This window comes from Protomyctophum bolini (assembly GCF_963924005.1).
Source record: "Protomyctophum bolini genome assembly, chromosome: 3".
In the NCBI taxonomy this organism is placed as follows: Eukaryota; Metazoa; Chordata; class Actinopteri; order Myctophiformes; family Myctophidae; genus Protomyctophum; species Protomyctophum bolini.
This window is the reverse complement of record NC_137864.1, coordinates 14,410,862-14,433,370: the sequence shown is the minus strand read 5'-3', so window position 1 is coordinate 14,433,370 and position 22,509 is coordinate 14,410,862. Positions and strand designations below refer to the sequence as shown.

Below are 22,509 nucleotides of genomic sequence, written 5' to 3'. Positions count from 1 at the left end.
CAGACGGACGGACGGACGGACGGACGGACAGACAGACAGACAGACAGACAGACAGACAGACAGACAGACAGACAGACAGACAGACAGACAGACAGACAGACAGACAGACAGACAGACAGACAGACAGACAGACAGACAGACAGACAGAGAGAGGTACGTATAGAGACAGAGAGAGAGAGTTTCCTTGCACACTTACTTCCCATTGAGTACAGCGACCCCCACAGTGCTCCTGGGTGTGGACATACTAGCGATGAAGCTCCACTGGCGAGCCTGGGGGTCCCATCTACAGTAGGAGCACAGGCCAGGCAGCTAGGGGTTAACACACCTGTCACTGTTACACTTGAGTGACAGGTGTTTTAATGCCTTTTAGATTTGGAATTGTTATTATTTCTTTCAGATATAGGGTACATTTTCTACATGAATATAACCATACTATTATAAGTTACGTTAAAAGCTGGTCCTGAAACCCATTACAGTGAAAACCTATTTACATGACTGAGTATGCTTATGTGCTCTAACTCTTACTGTCTGTATTTGTCGTGTTGATGAAATGTTCTGTACAGCACTTTGGTACAATGAAAATAGTTTTTAAATGTGCTTTATAAATAAACGTGATTTGATTTGACATGAACAACGATTTTACTGTGTTTACAGCAGAAGCCGACTGATTTATTCCAACAAAGGATATCAGGTCAAGGCCTCCTCTGCAGTCCGATAAAAGCAATAATCACGGTTTTGCAACGGGATTTGAGTTGTACGAGCAGAGCATAACCATGAAGATAAATGTGTAAGTGTGGGCCCTACCTCTCCACTGTGCTGAGGTAGCTCCATCCATCATGGCCTCCCACCGCGTACATGGGTCCCTCCAGCACTGAAACACCTACAGCACAGCAGCACGTACACACGTCAAATAACACAACCTTATCTGCTGGAGTCACGCACGCACTCACGCACTCACGCACGCACGCATGTACGCACGCACGCACTCACACACGCACGCACACACACACTCACGCACTCACGCACGCATGTACGCACGCACGTACGCAAAGAGATAGCTGGAGACAAGGATTGTCTTTATGGCAGGCAGGCAGGCAGACAGACAGGCACGCACATGCATGCGCGTGCACGCACAGTCGCACACACACACACACACACACACACACACACACACACACACACACACACACACAGGTCATTAAGCATGTCTAAGATGCCATTGTTGGACACAGCAGTGTGATGACACCTCGGTAGTCAAGGGTTTATCTAGCAGAACATCTGTAGCTCCAGATGTGTGCTTGACCTTCCTTGTGAAAAGGGTAGTTTTTTCCTTACAGTTTTCCTGAAACGGAATGGCGTACAACAATATTGGAAAGGTGATTATTACAAAAGCCAGACAATAATGTCAGACAATATTGTTGGGAGCGTCACAGAAAAAGTTAAATCAATATAGTCACTTGTCCAACGGACAAGCCAATTTGAAGGCACTTGTCCTGAACAACAGGACAACAGGACAAGCCTTAATGTCAAGGCCTGGTATTGTCCTGGTCTTTTCTTTGTCATGTATATATGAATGTTTGGTAAAAATTGAATACAAAGTTAATAAAAAAAGAAAAACGGGTCTCACCCAGTCCGTGCCTGTGTGTGGACATGGACATGGGGGGCATGACAGAACAACCAACCAAACAGGGTCTCACTCACCCAGTCCGTGCCTGTGCGTGGACATGGGGGGCATGACGCTCCAGGCCTTGCTGTGAGGGTTGTAGCATTCCACCGTGTTGAGGGTCTTCAGGCCGTCCCGCCCGCCCACCACGTAGAGGTGCCCGTCCAGGACGGCCACGCCGAACTGGAGCCTCCGGCCCGACATGGTGGCCACCTGCTTCCACACGTCCCGACGCAGGCAGTACTGCTCGATGCTGGTGGCACCTGTATGTATGTATGGGACAAGAGCGTTGGCTATGGGCCGCGGAATAAACCTTGTTGTGAACAGAAATGCCGTCTGGGACAAGGAATTGGAGAGAAAGAAACAGATTGTGGGCCCAGGTGCGTACGAAATTCAAGATGGCGCGCTCCATTGCTGTTGACAGCACTATAAAAGACCAATTGCCATACAACTACGGCAATGGCCTGGGAGCGTGATACTATTTATTAATTGCCGTACATCTACGACAATGGTGCCAAGTGTGTTAAGTTAATTTTGAGGTATTTGTACTTTACCTGGAGTATTTACAATGTCTAGTAGTTTTACTTAGGCAAATATTGTACTTTTATGCCACTGCATTTATTTAAAAACTTTAGTTACTTTCATTGATATTACAAAAAATAAATAAAATCCACTATAATATTTGGACTCATCCAATATTGTCATGTCACCCAACCTTAACACACACACACAGCACCAGATGGCAGCAGAGCGGAGCAAAGCATGGCAGTGTAACAGAAGCCTGTGGCCTGTAGAATGATGTCACCACAGGTGTCTCACAGCTATGTCCACAAAATGTGCACGCTTAATTCCCTCAAATCTCTCTCTGTATGCCGCTGTGCTTCAGTGCTTTACCTTTAGTAGCGTCTATGCCCCCTACAGCGAACAGGGCCCCTACGGTGGCCTTGCGGGGTCTCGTGCGGGGGCTTTGGAGCAGGGGTCTGCGCTGAGGCAGCAGGTGGTACTTCATTCCCTCCATGAGCAGTCGCTGGCACTCAACACTGTCCCGGAGCAGTGGGTTGGACTCCAGGTCTGCCAGAAACTACACACGTAGTTCACACACACACACACACACACACACACACACACACACACACACACACACACACACACACACACACAGCATTATGAGTAAGTGTAGAGGGCTGAGGGTTTAAAGGAAAGCGATTCCCTCACTGATGGAAGACATTAGACTGAGAGCCATTAACAGTGCCCATGTATATCTCTCACACACACACACACACACACACACACACACACACACACACACACACACACACACACACACACACACACACACACACACACACACACACACACACACTTACCAATTCTTCTACATCTCATCAGCTTTCTTTTCTATAACATCTAAGCTTTATGTCTACACCCACAAATGTACACACACCCACACACTATAAGCTTCAATACATCTATATATTGCTTCTTGAAGTATACCCACACATTGAAGGCAATAAACCCATGATGATTTACATTTACATTTAGATGCGTACTGTATGTATAGGGGTGTATGTACATTTCGAGGAGTATGTGTGTATGGGCATACTGTACGCAATGCGTGAGAGCGTAAGGTAAATGGAGAGGAGTGGACAGTGAGAGGGGAGATTGGATCTTGACAAAGATTTATTAGACGTTTTGAGAGCACGTATAATATGCAGGTGCTGAAATGATGTATGTCACCATTGTGGGGACATGTGGAGACGAGACGACTCCTGTCAATCGCCCAGTCAGAAACGACGGGCAGGAGCCGGTGACGCCAAGAAGAAAACATGGCAGCGTTGAGCGTGACAGGCAGTAAGTAGCCTTGCCGAGCCCTGAAGCCCATAGGGCAGGAGCCTATTTCCTGTTTCTAAAAGCTCACAGCACACCGTGGCGCGACACATTGTTGTGAGCTTGTAGATTTTTTAGGGCATTAATTTACGGAAAAATAGGAGATTTCAGCCTGACATCGACAATAATACTTTGTTGTACATCAAGTAGTAATGTCTTCTTACATAGAAATAAAGCCAGCTTTCCTGTCATTAACAGGAAGAGAGTAGTTGAGGCAGTGTTCCTGTCTGTCTAGGATTATGGGGACATAATGTACAGACATACAGCAGCATCCACTCTTAAATCCTAGCCTAGACTCTGTTCACCACTCATCAATTAGATTCATCACGGGTGATAGCTATGGTATGGTACTCATCATTGAATCTTATACAACAAGGTTGGATGGTCCTCCAACTGGCAGACAGACGAGAACTGCACTGGCATCTGTTCTTGTATAAAGCCATGCTTGGAGATTGTCCTACCTATAGATACGTCTCATCATTCCTGGAATGGGACTCTGAACCCTACCACACCCCGTCGAGTCATTTCGCCAAATTAAAGGTGCCAAAAGTCAACTCTGGACTTGGTAGATCTGCTTTTAGCTTATGTGGCCGTAACACATGGAATGGCCTGGAGACTACATTGAGATGAACCACTTTGGTACCCTCAAGTCTATTTAGAACCTTGGTGAACAAACAGATGACCGCAATGTGTAACTGTTGTAACATGCATGCCGTTTTTACCCTAATCCTCTGATGTATTGTGATGTTGTTTTATATGCAAATGACTTAAATTACTCAGTGAATTTTGGGATTAAATAAATCTTGAATGAATGAATGAATGAATGAATGAATGAATGAATGAATGAATGAATGAATGAATGAATGAATGAATGAATGAATGAATGAATGAATGAATGTCTACTTATAACATGCCCAGAATAGGGGATGCCAGTTAGATGGTTCTGTTGCGGTTTGGGCTATGTGGTGTATGTGTATGTGTGGAATATTGAAAATGCTGTTCACAGGCAGATGAGAAAGTCTTGCATGGCAAATGGATAAGCAGCTTACAGACACCAGGGTGAGCCTACACTAGCCTCCACATTGCCTGGGGACCCCGCGATTCACTGTGGTGTGAGAATGCAGACAGCATGGGAGACTTAAACAGCAGTGTGTGTGTGTGTGTGTGTGTGTGTGTGTGTGTGTGTGTGTGTGTGTATGTGTGTGTGTGTGTGTGTGTGTGTGTGCGCGTGTGTGTATGCGGCGCGCGTGTGTGCGTGCGTGCATGCGCGTCCTCTCCTGTGGTACTTATCCGTCACACTGTGAGGGAAGGGAATGTGGAAAGGATGATAAGGAGGAATCTTCCCAACCTCACCATCACACCCCCCCCCCCCCCCCCCCCCTCCACCCCAACCACCCACCCATCGCACACCAGGTGGGTTCAGCCCTGCTAACCTCCTTTTCTGTCCTACCACAACACACACATACGCATGCACACACGCACAGCCACACACACACACACACACACACACACACACACACACACACACACACACACACTCACAACCTCTTTATCTTGGCCTACTTCACACTCACAGACACACACCCCTCCATTTCTCACCGCAGCTCTGAGATATGTGGCTCACACCTGCCCACTCCATCTTGACTTTTTATGGCCCCCCACCCACAGCCATCCCTCCATAACCCACCCTGTAAATCTGTTTGATTCATGGCCTGTGGAGAGAGTCTCCTCACAGATGACACGGGCTGTGACCAAGTGGGGACCAGCGGGTTGTGGGGGAGGCTGTGTGTCTGTCTGTGTTTGTGAGTGTGTGTGTGTGTGTGTGTGTGTGTGCGCAACACACGTCTGAGTCCTGACACAGAGCACATATTCAAACAGATTTTGCACATGCAAGACAGTGTGGACAGACAGGGGGACGGCATGTCTGAGTGAGGACAGACCAGTGTTGATTTCGACTATAATAAAATCTTCTACACGGCATTAACATATATTTGTCCCTTTAAGGTTAAGACAAGGGGCAGTGGTGGAAAGTAACTAAGTACATTTAGTACTTGGATGGAGTGCGGTGATTTTTGTATTTTTCCCAGTTTTTCACGTGTTTATGAGGTGACAGTACTTCATTAAACCCCTTGGTGTGGTTGTTATGTGCAATGATGTCTTCCCTTTGTATTTATGGTTCCTTCATGGAGGTTGAACCCTTGACGGTCAAACGTGCCAACGAAAAAAACAGTGATGTGACATCACATTATCATCCACCTCCCCTAACCCCTCCCCCTTTATCATAAAACAACAGCTGTGGGTGCGGCTTCAGTTCAGGTGGATCACCACCCATCACCACCCACCAGGCAAACCAGGCATACTTAATGAACTGGTGGGCGTGTCCACATAAAATTGTCATTTTAACAAATACTGTATACTTAAAAAAAAACATTATTCCTTCGTATATAATAATAATAATAATAATAATACCGAATGATCATGTTTTAGGGTGGAAAAAAACCACGGCACTCCGTCTTTAACATAGCCAGTGCGAGAAAGGGATTTCTACGTGGTTTAAATCCCAACGGTCCGGTGCGGTATGTTTACCATTGATTTATTGATTACTTTCATTCACCTTTCTACCCGCCCGGACAATATATAAAGCAACTCTGATCTATGCTACAAAGCCCCGGTCACGTGATCCCCCAAAAAAGCGGTTATTTCTTTATCATGATGATCAGTCAGATGGTCAGATGGAACAATGCAAATGCGCTGTTGTGTTACGAGAGGTGGGCAGGCGGGCAGCAACACTAACCACGTCACAACAGTCTTCCCACCTCGGAGGAAAAAACGGAAGGCGTACTCGGCTAAAACCGCTCCTAATTAGGCTTTCTGTTCAAGAAGAGTACGTTACTACAAAAGCAGGTGTTACATAAAGGTACATATCTCCAGAATGGAAGATGGTAAAATCTATTTTTTTTAATTGGAGTGGACAAGTTGAGCTGTGTGATTCTCGCTATAAGAGAACATTTACTGTCAGCCTAGGAAAAGGTTGGTCGTCCAATGCTATCATCGTAGTGTACAGGGTAGCCTAACCAGTAAGACGCGCAAACGCGGGAAGCGAACGCAGCTGAGACCCTGCAGATCATGTCTGTCTGTGTGTCTGTCCCGCTGTTACTGTATATGTGGACCTGGCCCCTTTTGTGCCCATATATGGAGCTGAGTGGACCTGGCCCCTTTTGTGCCCATATATGGAGATGAGTGATTGCTGATGCAACACACTCCATATTTGGATAGCGGGACAGACAGACACACAGACACACACACAGACAGACATGATCTGCTAGGTCTCATAGTAAGTGCTCACTGCGTTCGCAATCAGTTTGCTTTGTGTCAAGTACACTTTGAGGTACCGGTATTTGTACTTTACTTGTACATTTCCAATACTTTTACTTCTAGTCCACTATATCTCAGAGCCAACTAGTTACTAGTTACTTTGGAGATTTTAATTTTGATCAAAAAACATATAGGCTACATTAACCAGTTCAGCCCTATATACATTTCGGCCAGCAGATCAACAAGCTCACGATGCGTCGCGATGTGACGCATTGTGAGCCTGCAATTTTCTAAAGATACACTTTCAGTAAAAGTACATTTTGATGCAGATACTTTTGTACTTGTGTGTGGGAGATGGGTTTACAACGGCCACGTTCAAATTCCATTAAAGTTTCATTCATTGGCAATTTGGCTGGCTGCTGATTATTGATTGGTTGTTGTTTTATTGCTGTTGACAGCAACACGGCTCGTTGGTTTGTCAGCGTGCATGCTGGGAAATGATCACTATCGACCTCTGCTTCCGTCATCTGCTCTTTCCCTCTGTGTGTGTGTGTGTGTGTCTCTCTCTCTCTGTCTCTCTCTCTCTGTGTGTGTGTGTGTGTGTGTGTGTGTGTGTGTGTGTGTGTGTGTCTCTCTCTCTCTCTCTCTCTCTCTCTCTGTCTCTCTGTGTGTGTGTGTGTGTGTGTGTGTGTGTGTGTGTGTGTGTGTCTCTCTCTCTCTCTGTGTGTGTGTGTGTGTGTGTGTGTGTGTGTGTGTGTGTGTGTGTGTGTGTGTGTGTGTCTCTCTCTCTCTCTGTGTCTCTCTCTGTCTCTGTCGCTCTCTCTGCCACCTACCTTTCATTACAATTCTATTTAACGGCCTCTTACCGTGTCATTTAAGCCATATATCTTAGAGGGTTTGAGACAGACAGCCATATAGTGTAGCACGGGCCGTGGAGAGAGAGCAAGGGCAAAGACGGAGGACAGCTGAGGAGAATAGATATTTTAATTGCAGTTAAAAGTGAAACCACACTCAATTAAGGACAAGGGTGTGTGAGTGTGTGTGTGCGTGAGAGAGAGAGAGTGTGCACGCACGCACGCACGCACACACTCTTCCAGGGGTCTCAAAACCAGCTGTAATGTGACAATTCAGTTTTCTTATTGATCTCATTGATTTCTCATTGAGGACATTCAGGTGTCATAGCATGTTTTCGCTCCATCCACTCTAACTAAAAGTACGATCTTTAGCTGCGTTTTTCAAGGAATTGAGGCTCAGGTTGAGGTGATCATAAAGAACATCCATGTTTTAGGAATCCCTGCAACCTCGTTACTATATTAGCGTTTCTGACGAAAGAACAATAACTACTAGCGCCCGCCCCGGAAATGACCCATTATTACTTCCGGTTCACCGGATCAGCTTTTGGGCATAAGACATGGTGGCTGAAAAGCTTGGCGTGACCGACCTAACCTTGAACTTTATTGGCAGAGAAAGAGTTACTCCTCATAGCAGATCTTGTATTGAACTGTGCTTTCCTGTGCTTATTCTACAAACACAGAGCGGCAAGAACGGAGTTCTCCGTCCTATCAATTAGGACGGAGATTAATAAAAGGACGGACGATGTATTGATATCAAAACCGATCGCATCGCTCCACAGGCTGGGAGCGTCTGTTGCATCGCTCCACAGGCTGGGAGCGTCTGTTGAGCAAAATTCAATGTTATTTCCGGTTGGGACGTCATCCAAAATGTTCCCCCCCTTTTTAGCGAATGAGATCGTGAATAACTCTTGATCTAAATCATTCCGTCCAATTCTAATCAAAGATTATGTGTTAGACGGCCCATCGCGGTACCATCGCTAGTCGCATTAGAATGTATCATACCTCCCGTTGTTGTCGATCGCCTCGGTTTAGTGTTTTGGCTACATGTTGCTACTTCAGCTACTTCCCAAAATGGCGCGGGGCCACCTTGAAATAGGTCCTGAAGAAACAAATCACTGGGCGTCCTGATTTAATGGTTACAAATACCCCCGAGCGTTTGGTGTATTAATACAGTTTTCAATCAATCAATCAATCAATCACCTGTGCCTGCAGCAGTGGCGTGCGGACGTGCGCCAGCAGCGCGGCCAGCAGGGGGCTCCTGCCCGGGGCGTCGTGGAGGACCCAGCTCAGCAGCGCCGTCACCACCGTCTCCTCGTCGGGAACGTTGATGTCGTCCGACGTGAGGAGTCTCTCCATCTCCGCCACGGGCAGCAGCAGGAACTCCTGGCCTCCCACCACCTCCAGGAAGTGCTCCTAATGAGAGAGAGAGAGAGAGAGAGAGAGAGAGAGAGAGAGAGAGGGAGAGGAGACATTAGAGAGGAGCGAAAGAAGGGAGAGGTAGGAGGAGAGATGTAAAGGCAACTTTAAACCTCTCTCTCTCGTGCGTGCGTGTGTAAAAATAGGGAAGCAAAGGTTTAAAGTGGGTAGGAAAAAGGATGGATGGAGGGATGCAAAAGTTCTAATGATCTAGGACCAACAATCCCCCATGCAGAACATTCTAATGATCTAGGACCAACAATCCCCCATGCAGAACATTTTGGAAGGCCGAAAGTAAGTCATAAACAAAAGGGATGCTCCGAAAGTAAGTCATAAACAAAAGGGATTCTGAAAACACAGACTGCTACTGGGTTTTAACTGCAAATGGAAAGCCTCGCTCATGGCACACATCTCTACCAAGTCAGTCCACTCACTGAATGGCTTTTACACCATGGGTTGTGCGTGTGTGTGTGTGTGTGTGTGTGTGTGTGTGTGTGTGTGTGTGTGTGTGTGTGCGTGCGTGCGTGCGTGCGTGCGTGCGTGCGTGCGTGCGTGCGTGCGTGCGTGCGTGCGTGCGTGCGTGCGTGCGTGCGTGCGTGCGTGCGTGTACGTGCGTGCGTGCATGTGTGTGTGTGCGTGCATGCGTGTTTGTACAGTATGTTTGTAAGTGAATTAGCCAGTCAGTCAGTACCAGATGAAGCCACCTAAACTATATAATTACCCCAGATTACAGTCAATAGTAATCCTCTTAAAGAGAGAGAGAGAGAGAGAGAGACAGAGAGACAGAGACAGAGACAGAGACAGAGACAGAGACAGAGACAGACAGACAGACAGACAGACAGACAGACAGACAGACAGACAGACAGACAGACAGACAGACAGACAGACGGAAACTAGAAGTAAAGGAGAAGGGGAAAGGCACACAACAACACACATTGCAGAGAATAATAGAAATGATGAAGTGGTTATGTCCCAGTCGCCATAGCAACCCCGCTGCTGCGTGCATGCATGGAGCCAGAGTCGCGGCGGTGATGGTGATGATGGTATGTGGTGCGTCCAAGAATGAGAAACCAATTTGTTGGCCATGGAAAACATCACGGCGGAAAGCACTGACTGAAAGGCCCGTCTGAGACTAATGCCTCGCAGAGGGAGGAAGGGAGGAAAAAGACAAATTTAAATAGAGGAAATAGAGCGAGGAGGAACTGAACGGAGGTGCTGATGAATAAGACTTGGAGAAGAACAGATGGTTTCGCCTGATTTATTCTGGGTTTGCACATCGCTTCGCGACGGAAACAGTCAATGTACAAACATTGTGAGCTTGTAGATCGAGCTATTTTCGCCATGTGACAGCATGCAACAGAGTATAAAATAAAACATCCAGTGTGTGTGTGTGTGTGTGTGTGTGTGTGTGTGTGTGTGTGTGTGTGTGTGTGTGTGTCTATTTTTGCTATTACAGTATGAGCTCAAGTATATAAAAGTAACAGTTTTGAAAATATGAGGATTCCAACAATACTTTGCTCCACTGTAAACGTCTTTTTTTATTTATGTTTTTGGTAGAATTGCCAAATTGGGTGTTCATCATTTCCAGCCGCTACTTCATATTTCATAATGATCAACGTTTGGCTCCAACAGTGACCGCAGCCTGTCAGTGGCTGCTGTAGCCACTCTGACACCATGGCGGCTGAAACAAAGGAGTGAGGCTGTACTGTACTGTACTGTACTGTACTGTACTGTACTGTACTGTACTGTACTGTACTGTACTGTACTGTACTGTCTAGTTTTTATTTGTTGATGAAATTGTCAGTAGGCTACATTTAGCCATCATATATATAGCTTAGTTTTCATTTAGTTTCCATTGAGTTAGTGGTTCGTCAACTAAAAGTAGTCATAGTATTAGTCGCCGAAATCAACACTGGTGCCCACCAGCCTCCCCACCCACCATGGTGTAGTCGTGTGCAGCCCTCTGCAGGTCACTGCAGCCCTGGGCGTCTGCGTAGGAGCGGATGCCCAGGCAGTTGGACGGGTGGAGCTGCTTCATCAGGAAGGAGCAGCAGGCCTGCACCACCGCAGACAGCTGGAGCAGACAGGAGGCCGACAGCAGAGACTCGATGGTGTCCTCCCTCAACTCCAAGCGACCTGCACGGGAAGATGGAGACGATGGACGGAGGGGGGAGGGGAGTCGGGGGAGAGGGAGAGAGAGAGAGAGAGAGAGAGAGAGAAAATGTGTTCTGCTTATTCTACAAGCATGTTGTGGTGGTTCATCCCAATACTTGGGTTGCATTGGAATTTGAATCATTTTTATTCTATTGACATTATTATCCATCTAAGAAAAATAGAATGGGATTGGATACGTATGGAGAAGAGAAGAGAAGAGAAGAGAAGAGAAGAGAAGAGAAGAGAAGAGAAGAGAAGAGAAGAGAAGCTGCCATCTTCACTATCAGCATCATTCATGCTGACAGCTGTTATAATCTACTTGTGATTTTAAATGTCTCCCGATACAGCATATCATTGTTGTCAGTCAGGAACTTAATATCTCCATATTTAATCTTTTTCTCATAAAATATGGCCTATTTCATCCTTGCCAGTGCCAATCTAAAAGCTCACAATGCATAGTGACATTGTAGATCGGTATTCTAGAAATGTTTTTTCACCCGTAATGACATGCCCCAAATCAGGACACCAGGTGAAAAGTGATTAGGTGTTTCTGTGGGTTAAAAAAAAGTATGTAACTAATGAAAAAATACTAACAAGAGCTTGTGACTAAATAATAACTACTAAACACAGGTTGTCTTTCCAAGATCCTAAAAACATAGAAGGCTTCCACCCGACAGTGAGGACATTACATTTCCATTTATATTCGCTGAATGTAGTGAGCTGTGGAGAATGGCTGTACCTTTGTATGTGTAATGCCCGGGGTGCCTCAAAAGTCTAATATCTCTCCCGGTCCATAGGGATTATTACTGCACCAGCGACAACAACGCATGTAGTGAGCTGTAGAGAAGGCTGTACCTGTGTATGCGTACTGCACCAATGACGACAACGCATCCGGGTCGACTCCCTCCATCTTCACCTCGTCCTGTTTGGCCTCTCGTACGTCGCTGGTGAACATGGCAGCGAAGTAGTCGGATACCGAGGACAACACCAGCCTATGGGGAGATCACATGTAGGACTTAAGGCATATTCATACTCCAGTTACGTCATCACGGAGCACGTTTTCCTTCAAAGGAAGTAATTAAAATTGGATTTTTATGGACTTTTCATATTGTTAGGTATTCATATATGATGACCATGGTTATTGGTTATGCTCTGTGAAAAACATATTTTTAATTTCACTACGTCATTAATGCAATAAGCCTCAAGAGTCAAGAGGTCTCAGGTTACCCTGGATTTTACAATGGCTGAGAGGTGTAGGTAGACCCGATGCGTAGCGATCATTTTACGACGACATTGAACGCGCCACAGCCAATGATCAAGGAACGGATTCATCCATTTTATATGATGAAACCCAATACTGTCCCAGTAATAATAATGCCAGTCTGTCAAGTTTACTATGCAATCATGTTATGATGACCGTAAATTATACAGTATGTATTGCATTCAAATCATTTCTTTTATGTTTTGTTGTACACAGAGTGAGGCCTCGTATAAGCCCTTTGGGCTGCTTGCCTCCTCCTAGCACTTTTATTATTTTATTTTCCACGTTTATCTACCCTTTTGTACTGTTTTTATACTGTGCTAAATAAAATAAAATCAAGAGGACACAGATGAAGGCAGGAGAATTGTACTCTCTGACAGTGTCAAACAATTACCCTGTACATTTCATGGTTCCATCTTTATATTTTACGAGTTAACACACCAGATTTTACTGTGAGGCGATGAAATGAAACAGCACTGAAAGTAGTAGTTGGAAGGAGAGCGAGAGAGACACAGAGATAGACTGAGGGAGGAGGGGTGGATGGATGAAAGAGGTTAGCCCATTAAAACCTTCTACAAATAAATGGTGCATTTATATGTACCATTTATATATAGTACACAGATTGTGCATTACATTCATCCATTCACACATTCATACACCGATGGAGGAGGACACCATGCAAGGTAGTGAAGGCACCAACCTGCACATCGGGAGCATATAGGGGTTCAGCATCTTGCTCAAAATTCACTTCAAAATTGGGATGGAAAAACTCTGGGATGGAACTGACAAGCAGCAACTCTACCCTTGGCCCTGAGCCACTGGGTAGAGCCCCAAATGTCTTCTAAATCCTGACAATTTTCTGAAAAACTTTGGTTTGAGCGGTGCTCAAAATGTCAAAGACCCCCAAAATGACATGCATTTGAAGATGGACCCCCATCATAAAATATTTTGTTCCAGGGACCCCCAGAAGCAACGATTTGAGTTACAAATGTTCACTTAAAAAAATAAATAGATATATTCAAAGACTTTTTATTTTCTTCCAAAAGTAGCACCACTTCATGCTGCGTTATTAGCTTGTAAATCTAAAATTCTAAAGTCTAAAATTACACTGATTTAATAGGTTAAGACAGTGGTTTTCAACATTTTTCACTTTATTTATTTGGCATTTTTGAGCCACGGAGAATTTGATGAGATTCAGCCTCTCAGACCCAAGACTTAGAATGTTTTGTTGTCGTTGGATACACACACGCACTTTAAATATACAAATAAACACCTCACCGTTGCATTCAACTTCGCTAAAGTGCATCGGTTATATCCTCTACGCTACTTTGCTTCGTTTCATCCGAAAAAGTCGACCTAATGATGTCCAGAAGGGCAAACAAGAAGACCGACTCGGCGCGGCCGGCACCGACACCACAGGCAGCTCCCGTGGACATGGCCATGGCCACGATCGCCAAACTGATCGAGGAACTCAAAACTACCCTCACCGTTGAATTTAGGACATCTATCTCATCCCTGGAAGCCAAGCTGAACAACATTCACATCACGCTTTCTTACCATGGACAGCGTTTGACTTCGCTAGAAGACGGCACAAATACATACAGCGATAGAGTGGATGAGCTTGATGCTAGGTGTACGGCTATGGAGGAATCCTACGCTAAAATGAAGACAAAAATGATTGACACTGAGTCACGTAGCCGACGAAACAACATAAGATTAATCGATCTGGCTGAATCAATTGAAGGAGATCAGCCCAATTCATTTTTCTCTCAGCTGCTGGTCGACGTCCTGGGCAAAGAATTGCTTCCCACACCACCCGAGCTTGACATTGTTCACAGGGCCTTGACCACTAAACCAGCACCAGGATCCAAGCATCGAGCGGTAATAGCTCGCGTCCACCACTACAGGATAAAGGAGATGATCGGGACGTAATGTCCACCTTGTACCTACAGGGCCTCAGGCCATCGCTTCTCTACCCATCTCGGCTCTTTATCATCACTAAAGGCGAGAAAAAACATCTCAAATCTCCGAAAGAGGCCGCAGACTTCCTGAAGAAGTTTCAGAAGGACAAGGAGCCAGTGCCGTCGAGTTCTGATGATCCTCATGGGGGCTACCCGCAGCCCCGCCTCCCCGCAGCCCCCCCCCCCCCGCAGCGGTGGAAAAAAAGAAGTTGATGTTTTCACTGGTACTTTGGGTAGGCTACAGAATTGCGTTGGGGGGGGGACTGTCGCCGCGAGGCCGCCGCCACGGATTTATTTATTTCCCAAATGGTCTAATGGTCTGTAATGTTAATATAAAATGTCCACGAAAATCTTCATGGGGGCTAAAAGGGGCTATTTAATTCTTCATGGGGGCTGTAGCCCCATAGCCCCCACAGAGTCGACGTCGTTGCAAGGAGCCTTCAGTTCCACCACCCGAACGAGATAAGAGACGGCAGTGTGCTATGTCTGTCCATGCGACTATCGTTTTGCTAACCAGTACATGCTAACATTCTTGATGCTACGCATCCATCTCCTTTTTGTAAAAGCCCTTTTCTTATTTATTTTTTCGCTTTAATGGCAATACTGAATGTAAAAACACCCTCTCAATGACTGATTGTGAGGGTTAGCAGAGATGGAGTACTTGTAGAGAGGCTGGGGAATTGGGAATTGGCTTTACTAAATTGGGACTCGAAGGGGAGAAAATGTTTTTCTTTTGTCTTGAAGGGCCATGTTTTGCACAATAACAGTCTTTTCATTATGTCTGCCCACGATCTCTGTGATTCATACAGTACGTTTGTTTACCCCAGTCACTGATACTAAAATCAGATTTTAATTTTAAATTTTTTGAATGTGACTTGACACCCATACTGGGTGAAAATAAAGATTTTGAAAAGAAAGAAAAGGCGAAAGCCACAAAAAAACATTTAAAAAAAGAACAACAATCCACTGGTATCTATACAAAGCTAAAGTTACTTCCTTAGCACTGAGCAAGACTGCTGCTGCGCCCTGGCGCACGGACAGCCTCCAGGGACAACGGAATCCCCCCCCCCCCCCCCCCCCCCGACCTGACGCATGTCCACCCGCACCAAACATTTGCTTGCATATACCTTATTTTAATTAACTTTCTCCGGAACCAAGCCAACTAGGCACACACACTTTAGGCTGGTGAATCATTACCAATGCATCATTATTTAGTTCTGTTAACAATAATGAAACTCGTGAGAGCGTGAAATGAAACCTGTAAAATGGACCTGTAAAGGTCTACTCTGCAGTATAAGGGTCCATTTTGCTTACCAACTCTCCATCATTTAGCTATAGGGATGAAGCCTAGGGATGCACGAGGGTGCAGACATGTTGAATAACGAGCTGTGAAGATAAGAAGGCAACGACATGAAGAGAGGTCAGGAGCAGACGGGATCAAGACAGAAACCCTATAGCTGTCAGATTAACGGCTGAGGGAAATAATGAAATAAAACATCATTCAGTGCAAAGTTTCTATAATCATTGTACTGTGGGCTAATGAGCATTTGTTCAATTATACCATTGAGTAGAGTCAGCATAACACTGTCTCTGACTCAGAGTGACTGATCCACCAGAGAGAGAGAGAGCACTGAATGAGGGATGTAAGGAGAAAGAGAGACAAGGGAGCTTATTCTGATCAGAGATGGCTTTGTTCTGCTAAGGTAAGCAATCCTCACAGACTGACAGTAAGGATTTCATATCAGACACGCACACACGCACGCGCACGCACACACGCACACGCACACACTTTAAAAAGGATTTCACTCCAAGCTTTCATACTAGCCTACTTGCAGTGCTTGTCAATTGAGGGAGCAGATATTTTTTTCAATCTGCATGTGTCTATCATGCAAGCAGAGCTTACGAGAGAGAGAGAGAGAGGAGAGGGATTGATGGAGAGAGAGTGAGTACAGACTAGAGACAGAAATAGTGTAGGAGAGGAGAGGAGAGGAGAGGAGAGGAGAGGAGAGGAGAGGAGAGGAGAGGAGAGGAGAGGAGAGGAGAGGGACAGGCCCGATAGAGAGAGAGAGAGAGAGAGAGAGAGAGAGAGAGAGAGAGAGAGAGAGACAGAGAGACAGAGAGACAGAGAGACAGAGAGACAGGCCCGGTAGAGAGAGAGAGACAGAGAGAGAGACAGGCCCGATAGAGAGAGAGAGACAGATAGAGAGGAGAAAGAGAGTGAGGGACTGTGGTAAATGGGGGGAATAATACACGGTAATGGATTGTGCGTGCATGCGTGCATGCGTGCATGCGTGCGAGAGAGAGAGAGAGAGAGAGCATGAATGAGAGACAGTGGATGACAAAGAGAAGCTAACAGAGGGCTCACATGTGTGTGAGATAAGGTCAATGACAAAAATGAAAGAGAGACCGATCGACCGACAGACAGAGCGACAGACAGACAGACAGAGCGACAGACAGACAGAGAGGGAGATTGATGAAGGAGAGAGAGGCTCAAATGTTTAAAGGTCACTCGTATGAAAGAATGTTAATTAATTCCCCATGGCAACGGCCATAAATCTGTTATCCCTGTCCTTCAACCATGGGCTCAAAGTGTGTGCATGCACGCACGCGCACACACACACACACGCGCACGCGCGCGCGCACGCACGCACGCACACGCACACACACACACACACACACACACACACACACACACACACACACACACACACACACACAATATCTAGTAGCTACGCAGTTTTCATTTAAGGATGGAGTGGCGTGATTTCTTTTCCCCCTAAAATATGATCATCGGGTACTATTATTATACTAGGACGTTTTTTTATTCAAAAGATTGTGCAGAAAGTGTTAAAATTATGTTTTTATGTGGACACACCCACCAGTTCATGAAGTATACCTGGTGTGTGTTATGATGTCACAGAAATGGTGTATTATCGATTGGGCATTTTGACTCAAAGGCTTTCAGCTTTCAGGAAGAAACCAAAAATACCCAGCTACTCCATAGTCACGTACAAAACAGAAAAAAGTACACAAATCACAGCACTCCATCTTTAACCATTTGTAACTCAGAGTAAGTAAACGCCTTACAGGTCCATTTGGTTACATTTGTTCATTCTCAGAGTTAAATGACGACTGGAATTACTGTGTAGTAACTAGTAACTAAGAATGAAATCCATGAATGTACGTGTGTAGAGACAATGCCGCAGTCAGAACGCAGTCTGCATAGCACCCTTACAAATGTATTAACCACCTTAACGTGCCTATTCTGGTCATGTCATAATAGGCTCTGTCTCTTAGGGGACAGGACAGTGGTCCCTGGCATGAGGCTCTGTCTCTTAGGGGACAGGACAGTGGTCCCTGGCATGAGGCTCTGTCTCTTAGGGTACAGGACAGTGGTCCCTGGCATGAGGCTCTGTCTCTTAGGGGACAGGACAGTGGTCCCTGGCATGAGGCTCTGTCTCTTAGGGGACAGGACAGTGGTCCCTGGCATGAGGCTCTGTCTCTTAGGGGACAGGACAGTGGTCCCTGGCATGAGGCTCTGTCTCTTAGGGGACAGGACAGTGGTCCCTGGCATGAGGCTCTGTCTCTTAGGGGACAGGACAGTGGTCCCTGGCATGAGGCTCTGTCTCTTAGGGGACAGGACAGTGGTCCCTGGCATGAGGCTCTGTCTCTTAGGGGACAGGACAGTGGTCCTTGGCATGAGGCTCTGTCTCTTAGGGGACAGGACAGTGGTCCCTGGCATGAGGCTCTGTCTCTTAGGGGACAGGACAGTGGTCCCTGGCATGAGGCTCTGTCTCTTAGGGGACAGGACAGTGGTCCCTGGCATGAGGCTCTGTCTCTTAGGGGACAGGACAGTGGTCCCTGGCATGAGGCTCTGTCTCTTAGGGGACAGGACAGTGGTCCCTGGCATGAGGCTCTTGTCTCTTAGGGGACAGGACAGTGGTCCCTGGCATGAGGCTCTGTCTCTTAGGGGACAGGACAGTGGTCCCTGGCATGAGGCTCTGTCTCTTAGGGGACAGGACAGTGGTCCCTGGCATAAGGCTCTGTCTCTTAGGGGACAGGACAGTGGTCCCTGGCATAATTAACAATGATTTAGATTTAGATTTAGAACAATGAGTTAGATTTGGGAGGAAGGTGATAGTGCATGCATGCACAATCCATTCTAGGCCAGGTGCTGGACAAAAGGCAATACAGGAGAAAATGATAAAGTCCGCAACACTGGTAATACTCAGCTCCACTGGTTTATTAAGATTCAACGTTTGGATCACTAGGATCTTCTTCAGGAAGGGAAGGAACCTTAAATGAATGCACGGACTAAATGTGATGATTTGTTATGAAACCTGTAGGGGATCATTGCTTTTGTTGGGATTCCGTTCTTTTTTCCTTTGATTTCCTTTCCTTTCCTTTTTTTCATTTTTCATTTTGTTTCTTGGACTGACTGTTTTGTAATTTTGTAATATTACTGGCTGTGCTGTATTGTAACGGAGTTGTATTTTGTACCACTTTGTAAAATAAATAAACATTTGAACATGGACATAATATTGTAGCAAAATCAAGGAGCAAAACTCTCAAGGTCAAATTCACGTGAATCATGGATCTATACATTCTACCTTCTACTCACATGCACGTGTAGTGTGCTGCTGCTGGTGTGTGCGTGTGCATGCGTGCGTGTAAATCTCATTACTGAGAGCGACTGGTTCCTGGAGAGATTGCCTGGAGCATCGGTATACTATAGGCTACATTATGTGTGTTTCTGTGTGCATGTGTGTTGCACACAGAAAGGATGACAGTATGGACTATAGTCAGCAGGAAGTTTGTGTGTCAATATTCCAGTCAGGTATCTCTCTATATCTTGGTCTCTCTCTCTCTTTATCTCTTGGTCTCTCTCTCTCTCTCTCTTTCTCTCTCTCTCTATCACACCCACACGTGCATTTTCAGAGTCCTTAATTCATCCTGGAGGGCCACAGCGCACTGTGAGCGACACAAGCTATTTACAGCACAGCATGGACTATTTACACGCTCACTCGCTCAGACATGCATGTGCACGCGCGCGCACACGCACACACACACACACACACACACACACACACACACACACACACACACACACACACACACACACACACACACACACACACAGTGTAGAAGACACATACATGCGATGCAGGGAGGAAGCTGCACGGTACAGTTTAATGCAAGGAGCAGCAGGAGTTGGAGGAGAGAAAACAGAGGGAGCTGCATGAGGACACACATTGCAGCGGTGCTTGCATGTACAAATAAATGTAATGAAATCCCAAGTGTTTCCGATACCATCACGGGTCCATTCGTACACTGTAACATGTGAAACTGATTTAACATTTGCTCATGTACTGTACGAGAATGACACAGATATAGAGAGAGCGAGAGAGAGTATAGGCTAAGAGAGAAATAAGGAGGGAATTAAGGAGGTGTGGGGGTGGAGGAAAGAGAAAGTATGGGGGGAAAGAAACAGAGGGAGCAAAAGGAGGAGGTGGAGAAAGGAATGCTGATTTATTATGTTCTCTAAACAGGGGTGGAGTTTTGTGTTCAAAACTCCAGCTCTGTTTTGTGTGCCTCTTGTAGGCAGCAAACTCCTCGAAACGCCTTTATAGAAGTAGTCTATTCAGCATGTACAGCGCGCGTGCGCGTGTGTGTGTGTGTGTGTGTGTGTGTGTGTGTGTGTGTGTGTGCCCGGAGACGGGGGGAGAGAGTGTGCAAGAGAGAGAGAAAGAGGGGGGCGTGTGTTTTGTTCCCAGAAAAGAGCTTTTATCCTTCGCATACAGTAAATCAATGCTGTACAGTACCTTACAGTACCAGTGCCTTCTAGACCAGGACAACTTGCTCCCAGACCTCACACAAACACACACATATAGCAAAATCCTGAATGTCGACCTATATACAGTAAGCCTCCTAAGGCAAAGTTCAAGATGCGTTGGGGTTACAGACGGTATGTCTGCTTTCCAATTTCGCCAGTTAAACGGTGCGTCATCTGATCTCGGACACAAAGCAGTGGAATTAACTGAATTCACTTAAATTAGTCATCATAGGTGTATTATATTTTGAAAAATCACACCCGTGTGAAGTGAGGGGCACTAATATATTAAAGTCTAACTCATGTTGAGTAGGTGATGTAATGGTGATGTAAAACGGTGCAAACCCAAACATTAAACGCCATTAACAATAAAGAGACAATATGACGTAATGATGCACATTATGACGTAAATGTTCCCTTCATTGTCAATGGCGTTTACAAAACAAACATTGAACTAAAGACAATCATTAAACCTGTGTATAGGAGAGACAATGCGCTTATCGGGTACACGGCTCAGACAGGAAACATTATCCGAAACGTTTGTGTTTGATCCTTCTGCTGGGTTATTTGAGGGGCGCTAGCCCCTCCTATGGACCAGCTTTGTGTGTCTGTGTGTACCACATAAATGATGTGATTGGCTGAGGACGGAATGTGATGTACTGTATGATGATAAGAGTGCCCCTCACTTCACACAAGTGTGATTTTTTTTAATTGTTTTCTCTTTTTGTTTTGTATTTCCATGTCTCTGTTGTTCTGTACTGTCCGGTAACGGTACTGTAACGGACTCTCCCCATTCCTGTGGTATGGCCCAGATGACGTTCCAGGGCTGGACAACAGCCTGGCCATGGCCCAGATGAAGTTCCAGGGCTGGACTTGGCCCAGGTGAAGTTCCAGGGCTGGACTTGGCCCAGATGAAGTTCCAGGGCTGGACTTGGCCCAGATGAAGTTCCAGGGCTGGACTTGGCCCAGATGAAGTTCCAGGGCTGGACTTGGCCCAGATGAAGTTCCAGGGTGGCGAACACATCTCCAAAGGCTACTTCCAGATCAAACAGGAGCTGAAGCTGGAGGGTATACCACACACACACATCTGGAGGGAACGTGCACTTGCTTTCTGAAGGTCTGTCCAGTGATGTCCCGTATAGGACATCATACCGCAGTGAAATACTACATTATGCTATACATTCCCCTAGCCTGCAATTAGTTGCACCCCTCAATGGATTCCTGGTTTGTTTGGCTTAGCAGCATCGGATATGCAAGATTACATAATCGTCACGTCACCCATAACAGTACCCCCCCCCCCCCCAGACAAATGTGAGCTGTGTTGCTATTGGACTCCTAGAACTAGAATCCCACATTTGGGCAATGCTGACATCAGAATCACACGGTATATAAGGTGTTTACCGTTAACCATTCAGATACTTATCGATTGAACACTGACTGAACACTGATTGAACAGTGATTGAACAGTGATTGAACAGTGATTGAACACTGACTGAACAGTGATTGAACACTGACTGAACAGTGACTGAACACTGACTGAACACTGATTGAACAGTGATTGAACACTGACTGAACAGTGACTGAACAGTGACTGAACACTGATTGAACACTGATTGAACACTGACTGAACACTGATTGAACAGTTATTGAACACTGATTGAACACTGACTGAACACTGATTGAACAGTTATTGAACACTGATTGAACACTGACTGAACACTGATTGAACAGTGATTGAACACTGATTGAACACTGACTGAACAGTTATTGAACACTGATTGAACACTGACTGAACACTGATTGAACAGTTATTGAACACTGATTGAACACTGACTGAACACTGATTGAACAGTGATTGAACACTGTACACACACAGCTAGCATGGCCTCCAACACCGTAAATGCCCCCATGAGCGACGAAATAGTGAAGATGAGGCAAAAAGTGAAACTTCTGGAGGGGGAATTGAGGGCCAACGAGGACAGCGCCCAGTTCACCATCACGCAGAACAGGGAGAGCATCTCCCAACTCCGCTCGAGCAACAGGGACCTGTGCAGGGAGCTGGTGCGGTTCCACGCCACAGACCACCGCATCGTGTCGGGCAACATGGCGGTGCTCATGCTGAGGGAGGAGTCCATGTGCAAGATGAAGCAGCTCAACGACATGGTGTA

General features: G+C 45.9%; 1 protein-coding gene across 3 annotated transcripts in view; it reads right to left on the bottom strand.

Annotated features, from left to right (window-relative positions):
• klhl5 (kelch-like family member 5) overlaps window positions 1-22,509 on the bottom strand; it is a 66,269-nt gene that overhangs the window by 5,053 nt on the left and 38,707 nt on the right. For 2 of the 3 annotated variants that reach the window (XM_080757388.1, XM_080757387.1), the window contains exons 3-9: window positions 12,145-12,281; window positions 11,075-11,271; window positions 8,920-9,132; window positions 2,558-2,744; window positions 1,702-1,926; window positions 805-880; window positions 197-283 (exon numbers count right to left, since the gene is read on the bottom strand). In XM_080757388.1, coding sequence (XP_080613514.1) covers window positions 197-283; window positions 805-880; window positions 1,702-1,926; window positions 2,558-2,744; window positions 8,920-9,132; window positions 11,075-11,271; window positions 12,145-12,281 — 1,122 coding nt within the window. Of the gene's footprint in view, window positions 1-196; window positions 310-804; window positions 881-1,701; window positions 1,927-2,557; window positions 2,745-8,919; window positions 9,133-11,074; window positions 11,272-12,144; window positions 12,282-22,509 lie in introns of all 3 variants that reach the window. The other variant, XR_013963569.1, reaches the window with a different exon arrangement.